Below are 9642 nucleotides of genomic sequence, written 5' to 3' on the forward strand. Positions count from 1 at the left end.
CGTGACAAGGCTGTTACCATGGCTGGTTAAGATGGTAAGCAGATCGTAGCGAACACAGGCAAAGATGTGGTTGGTGATGCCCTGGCCTGCGGGGGCCTGGGGCTCCCCCTTGGGGCCCACCGATTTGGCGCACTGCTCTGAGACCACATAAGCACACGCCAGGTTAGAGGGGTCCGAGGTGGTGGGATAGCCGCCCGCCTGCAGCACCAAATCGGTGCGACCGCGGAAAGCCCCCCACACAGGGCCCCCTACCATCTTGACCGTGACGGTGTAGGTGCCCGGAATGATGGGCCGGGTGTCCACCGGCACGTGAACCGTGAGGACAGCCTGACCGCGCTGGAGCGGCACCGCCAGCGGCGACTTGCGCATGAGCTCCGCTGTGAAGGCTGCTTTGCTGGCGCTGGTTGCGCGCTGGCTGAAGGCCAGCCCCGCAAACGTGCGGGAGGGGCGGCCTGTGCTGTGCAGAGAGTGGCCCTGCAAGAGCTGCGGCTGGTTGCCCTGCCTGCACATGGTGTCCAGCACTGACAAGGCAGCACTGGTCACTTCCCGGACGCCGGCTGAGGACAGCTGCTCGCCCTCTGGGAGCCCCGTGGTGGCACCCACCAGAAGGACTTTTTTTTTTTGAGGAATCATCCTTACAAGGTTGAACAGGGGCAGACGCGCTGCCCCCCTGCTGCCTGAAAGCAGCCTGGTCCCCGAGACCAGAACCCTGACAGGGCAAGAAGAGAAGAAAAGAGAAGAAAAACAGAAAACAAACACCTCGAAAACCGCCACCAACCACCCCCATCCAACCCACCCCACCCCACCCCGACCCGGCAGACAGAGCAGGAGGCTGGCCCCCCCGCCCCCCGGGAGGGGTTGCACAAAAACACCGCCAGACCTAACCCAAGCACCAACCTACACCACAGCCGAACTGCAAGAAACACCACCACCGCGCGCCAGAAAAAGAAACACCAGCGCTACGCACTCGCCCCGCCCAAACCCACCCCACCCCCACAAGTCGGTTGCTTAAGCAACACCCCAGGAGAACCGGCAGAGGAGACACAAGCAGAAAACTAAACGGGCCAGATGTGGCGCTGACTAAGCGGGCTCCAGCCCGCTGCAAGACGCGCTGTGCAGGAAGTCCCTCAGCCGCCCAGGCGCTGCGACGCCAGCCAGAGCTAAAACACATGGGCGCCAGATAAGCTGAAGACGATAAACGCCACGCCAGCGCCTGGAACGAACCGCCGCCCAAAAGGAAACCTAGGGGGACTGGGAATGTAGGCAGGCTGGGGCCCTGAGGCTGTGTTGTCAGGTCCTGCACGCCGTGCGCCAGGCTATGCGTGGACAGGGCAAGGTGGAGCTGCAGCCCGGGGCTGAAGAACGGGCTGGCAGCATTGCCCCCACCTGCAGGGGTGCGGTCCGCTGCCAAGTCTGGCAGTGGGCGGTGATGCCCCAACACAGGCCCTCCACACGGCACGGCATGTGCTGCTGTGGCCGCGCCGTGTGCGGGTGTGCTATATGGCTGGTGTTGGCGCCTGGTGTCATGGCTGCGCTGAGACACCAGGCGGAACCGACCAGGATCACCCAGCAACTGCATAGCTGCCCAAGATCAGCACTCACAGGGCATCACAGCAGGGCGGGCGCCAGGCAGCCAGGCACCAGGCAACAACCAGGGGGGGTCACCTAAATGGTTAAGACACTCAAGCCGATTTCGTTAAGGCTTCGAGAGATCCTGGGTTCGAATCCCGGTCACCCCACCGGGAAGGGCCCTGGTTTACCAAAACCCATCCACACCTTGGTGGTGTGTAGACCCCCCCTGTGGTGCAGGGAGTCTCTGGGGTACAAGGCTGGAGCTCTGGGCCTGCAACTGGAGAGCTTTCAAGTTCAAGATCCAAGATTCAAGTGGAGCTCTGGGCCTGTCAACTGGAGAGCTCTAGATGATCTGTGTGGTCTAGGCAGTGGCTGTAGTTGTCACCTAGCTGTTGAGAACTCCAGTAGGTGTGTGGTGTCACCTGGCTGTTGAGGTTTCCAGTAGGTGTGTGGTGGAAAAAACTTCTCTTCTCTTCTCTGATCTCTGGCCCTATCGAGGTTCTGTGATATGATCCAGGCTGTCTTCAGGCAGCAGGTAAGGATGATTCCTCAAAAAACAAGGGCACGTAGACGAGCCACACCCCAAAAAAACAGCCAAGTGCTGCAGGGCTCCCCCGACTGCCACACCCAAAGCACCCTGCTGCACGCGCGGATGCAAATGACCAACCACAGAGGTTAATACGCCACCTGCTCCAAGCTGGTGAAGTGTGGTGCTCGCCGAGATGTTAAAATGCCGACAAGCGAAATGTCGCCAACTCCACGGCGACGCTCCTGAACCGCCAGAATCCTATTCCATAGCGGTGTCGAGTTCCAAAGCACAAGCCGGCATAGGCTGAAGGGCGCTGGAGAGGGAGAGTCGCGCTACAGCTGCAAAGTGGACTGACAAAAAACGAGCACGCCCACAAATGCAAACTGCTTCACAGTGGTTCGTAGGCCTTAAGAAGCCTAAAACAAAAGGAAGCAAGTCAAACAGCGCGAGAGAAATGACGTCGACTGTTTTAAAGCTGTGCAGAAGGAAAGGAGGATGCAAGAATAGCAAGAGAAGAGAGTAAAGTAAAGTAAAGTAAAGGGCCGCCGCTGCTTTTTTTTTTGAGGAATCATCCTTACAAGGTTGAACAGGGGCAGACGCGCTGCCCCCCTGCTGCCTGAAAGCAGCCTGGTCCCCGAGACCAGAACCCTGACAGGGCAAGAAGAGAAGAAAAGAGAAGAAAACAGAAAACAAATACCTCAAAAACCGCCGTGGCAGGCCCCGTGCTAGGTCCCGCCCCGCCCGCCGCCTGCTCCTGCAGCCGCGCGGAACGCCGCGGCCCCTCACCCGGGTGCTGGGACGGGGACGCATATGACTGCAGTGCTCTCGCCGGCGTGTTCTGCAGCCCGGCTGCCGCGGAGGTGCGGTGGAGCCAGGGGTCCAGAGCCACCGGGTTATTGTGGAAGTGCTGCGCCGCCGTGGTGGTCAGCTGCGCCGCTGCACGCTGCCACTCCGCCTCCCGCTCCGCCAGCCGCGACTGTGCCGCCAGCTGGGTCCCCGAACCCCCCGCCTGCTGTGCTGGCGCCGGGCACGGCATGGCTGCGGGGCGGGCCGGAGCCGGAGGTGCGGCCGGGTTGGCCGCACGTCCCGCACCGTGTAGTCCGCCAAGCGGACACCCGCAATCCGGCAGTGCTCCGGGTGCACCACCACCCCAGCCTCCGGCGCCAGGAAGTACGGCGCCCGAGGCCACGCCCCCGCCCGTTCCCCTGGTGATGCTGCATCGTATGCCGCCCGCTCTTCAAAGGTCCACAGGTGCCGCGGCTTGCGATGCTGCAGCACACAGGCAGGCTGCCACGCCCCATCCACCGCCGGGGGCAGCACGCCAGGCCCAGGCTCCAAGAGCCGCCCCGTGTAGTGGACGTAGGACACAGCCCCCGCAGCGTTAGCCACCCACAGCTGGTCCAGGCTAACCCGCCACTGTGGCGGCGCCGCTGGCGGCTGAGTGGCTGGCTGCGGCGGATGCTGTTCCACGCCCGCGCTCCGCACGTGGCCGACCGCGGCCGCCAGCCGGGCAGGCAGCCCCGCTGGCGCCGGCGCGTCGCTGTACACCCACGCCCACCTGGTGGCAGAGTCCGGGCGCACATGAGTAAGCAGCGCCCGGGTGAGCGTCTTCCAGGGTTGCCGGCCTGGCTGGGCAAGCAGGGCAAAAGTCTTAGCTTGCAGGGCAGCAGCATCCACCGCAGCCAGCCACTCAGCCGCCAGCGGCACCGCCACAGTGGCGGGTTAGCCGGGCCGCGCTGCAGCAGGCGACTGGGGACCAGGGGGGGGTCTTCTAAATGGTTAAGACACTCAAGCCGATTTCGTTAAGGCTTCAAGAGATCCTGGGTTCGAATCCCGGTCACCCCACCAGGAAGGGCCCTGGTTTACCAAAACCCATCCACACCTTGGTGGTGTGTAGACCCCCCCTGTGGTGCAGGGAGTCTCTGGGGTACGAGGCTGGAGCTCTGGGCCTGCAACTGGAGAGCTTTCAAGTTCAAGATCCAAGATTCAAGTGGAGCTCTGGGCCTGTCAACTGGAGAGCTCTAGATGATCTGTGTGGTCTAGGCAGTGGCTGTAGTTGTCACCTAGCTGTTGAGAACTCCAGTAGGTGTGTGGTGTCACCTAGCTGTTGAGGTCTCCAGTAGGTGTGTGGTGGAACAAACTTCTCTTCTCTTCTCTGATCTCTGGCCCTATCGAGGTTCTGTGATATGATCCAGGCTGCCTTGGCAGTAGGGTGGTAGTGCGTCTACCGCCGCAACCTTGTAAGGATGACTTTCAAAAAAAAAAAGCAGCAGCCCTCGTCGCAGCAGCGGGTGACAGCGGGAGGGCTTAGCGGGGTCCAGCCGGCGGCAGGCGTGGGGGGGCCGCCGGCGGCCAGGCCTCGCCCTGCCGGTGCTGGGCCGGCTGGCGTACTTACTTTTACTTTACTTTACTTTACTTTACTCTCTTCTCTTGCTATTCTTGCATCCTCCTTTCCTTCTGCACAGCTTTGAAACAGTCGACGTCATTTCTCTCGCGCTGTTTGACTTGCTTCCTTTTGTTTAGGCTTCTTAAGACCTACGAACCACTGTGAAGCATTTTGCATTTGTGGGCGTGCTCGTTTTTCGTCAGTCCACTTTGCAGCTGTAGCGCGACTCTCCCTCTCCAGCGCCCTTCAGCCTATGCCGGCTTGTGCTTTGGAACTCGACACTGCTATGGAATAGGATTCTGGCGGTTCAGGAGCGTCGCCGTGGAGTTGGCGACATTTCGCTTGTCGGCATTTTAACATCTCGGCGAGCACCACACTTCACCAGCTTGGAGCAGGCGGCGTATCAACCTTTGTGGTTGGTCATTTGCATCCGCGCGTGCAAGCAGGGTGCTTTGGGTGTGGCGGTCGGGGGAGCCCTGCAGCACTTGGCTGTTTTTTTGGGGTGTGGCTCGTCTCCGTGCCCTTGTTGCCTGGCGCCCGGCTGCCTGGCGCCCGCCCTGCTGTGATGCCCTGTGAGTGCTGATCTTGGGTAGCTATGCAGTTGCTGGGTGATCCTGGTCGGTTCCGCCTGGTGTCTCAGCGCAGCCAAGACACCAGGGGCCAACACCAGCCATGCAGCACACACACCCACGGCGCGGCCGCAGCAGCACATGCCGTGCCGTGTGGGGGGCCTGCGTTTGGGCATCGCCGCCCACTGCCAGACTTGGCAGCGGACCGCACCCCTGCAGGTGGGGGCACCGCTGCCAGCCCGTTCTTCAGCCCCGGGCTGCAGCTCCACCTTGCCCTGTCCACGCATAGCGTGGCGCACGGCGTGCAGGACCTGACGACGCAGCCTCAGGGCCCCAGCCTGCCTACCTACCCAGTACCTGAACAGCCCTATCCACAACACGGTCTTACACGACAACACTTGGAACACACTCGATGGGGAGGTCTGGTGCCTTGACGCGGTGCGTGCATCTGACACGGCAACACTTCAGGATGCACTTGGGCAACTCCGTGAGATTGTCCCGCCACCACGCCCGCCACCCCACATGGAGGCCACCAGACCCGTGCAGACAGGACCCGCCGCCACAGGAAGGCCGGCACCAGAGCCAGCTCAAAATGCCCAAGACAACTCACCGCTGTGGGCAGCACACAGGGCGCCACAGCATGCAGCACCCCACACTACCGCACCCGCGCAGCCACACAATGCAAATGCTGGCATAGCACCCCGACTCAACACGACAGGCACCCAACAAACTATCCTTAACTGGCTAGTACGGCCCACTGCACGCAACCATGCCCACATGGAACCCAACCAGGCACACACAAACACGCGACCCCCCAGCAGCAACACCACCCTACACATCGTGACCCACAATGTACGGGGACTGCTCTCAGAAATTCTGTCCACCGGCCAACCCGGCAACCTCAGCTTCACCCTCTGCAACCTAGCCCAGTGGAAAGCCGACATAGTTGTCCTAACCGAGACAAAATTGACAGGGAAGACTGACTCTATCAAGCGAGCCTTCCGAAATGAAGGATACCGCCTCTACTGTAGCACTACTCCCCGCGTGGCCACAGCGCGCGGTAGCGCTGGTGTAGCGGTGGCCATCTCCGCCCGGTACAGTGACCTCGGCTGTGTCACACACCACACGCCCCCACCAACACTCCATGGCTATGTGTCACACGTTCAAATTAAGACCCCCGGGAGCACGCCTCTCACTGTACTGGGCATCTACGCACCAGAGGACATGCAAACCCGCAAGGCAATCTACACATACTGTCAGCAGGTGGTAGGCCGGGCGGACGCGTGCGGACACCACCTAGTCACCGCGGGAGACTTTAATGCCGTCGCCCGAGCACATGAGCGGGACAGCCCCATCGACACGGCGGACCGGGCCCACCAGCGGTTCCTTGCCGATAGTGGCCTGCGCCCTATCCGCGGAGACACCACTACCACTGCCGAATGGTCATATGAACAATCACGCCCGGGCATGGCCCCATACCACAGTCGCATCGATGACATCCTCCTATGCCCTGCCACGCGCGCTGCATGCACAGAAGCGCGTGAATACACCAGTACAGTTGCAGGCAACTTTGACCACAAACCAGTCCACGCAGAGTTACTAGCCGCGGACCTACAGCTATGGCCGGCACCGCAGGCCGGCGCCCGGAACCCAGCCCCCCAGCAGCAGACCCAACAACGATGGGCCGAGGTCGCACTGCCCGTCACACAAAAGCAACTGGCCGCCGCAGCTATCCGCCTTGAGGAAGCCTTGGTGGAAGCAACAGCCGACCTGCATTCCGCAACAAGGCAGGCAACGCAATCAATTAAACATGCACTCACGAGGCACAGCATGGACCCCACAGGCTACCCCGCCAGCGTCATGCACCGAGACCTGGCGCAGGACACGAGCATCCAGAAGGCCGATATCAACCAACTTGCAGAACAACTTGCCTCCGCACTGGACACCGGGCTAACATGCCTCCTTGAAGAGTGCACCCGGAAAGCCCCCTTCACTGGCAAACACCACGCATCACGCTCCACCGCACGGGTGCTAAAGCCCCTATGGGACAAGGAAGTGGCCCTGAAGACACAACTGACAAACCTCACGCAAGGGCCCCAGGCCCTACCTGAGGTAGACGCCGCCAATGCGGCAGCAAAGCTGCGGAACGAAATAAAGGCCTGCCAGGCCGAGCACCGCCAGCTAGTGGCGGACCGCGCCAAAGCCCAGCGAGAGGCCGCTGCCACAGCGCTGCAACATACCCTGGCCACGCGCCCTGCACAGGGGCACAAGAGAATCTTTCAGAAGGAAGACATGGAACGGGGTCTCCCAGCGGTCCGGAACCCGGAAACTGGGGAGGTGACGACTGACTCCACCAGCATCCTCGCCATACTCGAAACCCACTTCCGAAAGCTGTCCGCCCCACCACGCGGCACCCGCACTGGGGACTTCCGACTACCCAGCAACGCCACACGCGGCTACCCATTTGAGAAAGCCGACGCAACAGATCAATTCACACTGGACCGCAACCGGCACCCTGACACACACTCCATGCTCCCCAGCATGGCAGACACGGCAAATTTTGAGCAGTGCATTTCTCACCTCTCCAGAAACAAGGCGACAGGCCCTGACGGCATACCAAACGAACTGCTCCGTATCCTGCCATCGGGCATGAAGCGCAACCTCCACTGTATCCTGCAAATCATGTATGTCAAGTCACAAATACCTGAAACCTGGGCCGCATCGGAGACCGTGCTACTCCCCAAACCTGGAGACGCCCTGGACATAAAAAACAAACGGCCCATTGCGCTCGCAAATACCTGCTACAAGCTGTACACGTCCATGCTTACCTTGGGCATTGGCGAACTGGCTGGCCCCCTCCAGCTATTCAGTGAAGCGCAGGAAGGCTTCCGTGCCTACTGCAACACCGAAAGGCAGGTCCTAAATTTGGTACATGCCCTTGAGGATGCCGCACTGTATGGAAAAGATGTCTATGCGGTATACGTGGACTATAGCTCCGCGTTTAACACAATCGACCAGGACCGATTACTACAAATAATGTTTGACCTTGGGCTGCCAACGGACCTGATCCGCGCAGTCCGCAACCTATATGCACACGCGACCACCCGCATCCGCACCGAACACGGAAGCACATCCGCCATTCCTATAGAGCGAGGCACCGTGCAAGGGGATACACTCTCACCTGTGCTCTTTATTCTGTTCATGGAACCTCTTGTCCGCTGGCTCCATGCGGGCGGACGGGGCTACCACTACGGCTGCCTGACCCCCAGCGAAAACCTGCAATACCATTGCAGTGCCGCCGCGTACGCAGACGACCTGGCGGCGCTCACCAACTCGCTCGACGACCTGCAGGTTCAATGTGACAAAATCGCATCTTACGCCGAGTGGGCGAGCCTGCGTGTCAATCACACCAAGTGTGCCACCACCGCCATCTGGCACGACAAATCTCGCTCGGACCCCAACCTTGACGGGCCCACAGGAAAAGCTACCCTCGCCGCCATGCGCCGCAACATGACCAACACAATTAAGATTGGCACGACCCCTGTCCCGTACTTCCCCCCGACCCAGCCGTACAAGTACCTGGGAGTGCAGCTCACGTTCTCGCTGGACTGGTCGGCACATGTCGCAAGGGTCACCGAGATTGTGAAGGACAAGGGCACAGCCATTGCCACATCCCTGGCGACACCGGCACAACGCCTGCGCATGATACAACAGTGCGTGCACACCACAGTTGCATATGGATTCGCAGCAATGCCCTTCACAAAACAGGACATAACAACGCTCGACACTACCCTGGCTGGTTATGCAAAGCGCTGCTACGGACTCCCCCGCAGCTTCCCCACCCGGACCTCCCTCCTGCCCGCCGACGAATACGGCTTGGGCCTGGGCTCCCTCCTGCCGCAATACGCGCGCGTGGCCCAGCGGGCCCTGGTCCTTGCCCTAAATGACTCGGGCCGTCTTGGGATAGTAACCCGAGCCCTTCTGCCGCGCCAGGCAAGCATAGCTGGCCCCACACAGGCCCACCTTCTCCCAGCCCATAGGTCACACCACCTGACGACGCTGAAACAGATGACCCTGGCAAAAGAGTACGGTGTCACACTGTACCAAAATGGGTCTGCCTTTACTGCGCCTACCTGGTCCATTGCCGCTGCCCTTGAGGCAGAAGCCGAGGCCCGGGGCGTTGAACCTCTCCCCATTGAATACGTCCTCCCTCTTGCGGACCTGAGGCTCGAACTGAGCCACCTGGTGGACCGCAACACAGGCAAACACCTGATTACTAGCTCGGACCTCGAGAAGCACATGGGAGCGAGCCGGGTCTGGCACAAGCACAAGGTAGCCCTGAACAGGCTTAGCCTTGCTCTCAGTATGGCTGCACGTGCAGGGGAAAACGCCCCAGCCCACGGCAGCCCTGCCCCCCTGACCACCGCACAGCGTGCACTGCCTGACGTGGCCGCAATCGTGGCCTTAGCCATGAGGGCGGACCCCCTCCCTCTTGGAATGGCCAACCCCCTCGACCGGTACCTGCAGCCCCTCCCGGAGGCGCCCCCCGCCCAAGCAAACACCACGCAAGCCCCCGCCGACCTAGC

The 9642-nt window shown here is 61.1% G+C and overlaps 1 protein-coding gene across 1 annotated transcript; it reads right to left on the reverse strand.

Moving 5' to 3' along the window:
* Positions 1–612: 612 nt before the first annotated feature.
* Positions 613–5048, reverse strand: CHLRE_06g278274v5 (uncharacterized protein). Its single transcript, XM_043063189.1, has 3 exons — positions 4497–5048; positions 2931–3139; positions 613–2576 (listed from the first exon to the last, which is right to left on the reverse strand). The coding sequence occupies exons 2-3, from the start codon at positions 3135–3137 to the stop codon at positions 2571–2573; spliced, it is 213 nt and encodes a 70-aa protein (XP_042923892.1). The 5' UTR covers positions 3138–3139; positions 4497–5048; the 3' UTR covers positions 613–2570.
* Between the last annotated feature and the right edge of the window lie 4594 nt (positions 5049–9642).

The sequence above is a fragment of the Chlamydomonas reinhardtii genome, chromosome 6 (genome assembly GCF_000002595.2).
Source record: "Chlamydomonas reinhardtii strain CC-503 cw92 mt+ chromosome 6, whole genome shotgun sequence".
Lineage (NCBI taxonomy): Eukaryota > Viridiplantae > Chlorophyta > Chlorophyceae > Chlamydomonadales > Chlamydomonadaceae > Chlamydomonas > Chlamydomonas reinhardtii.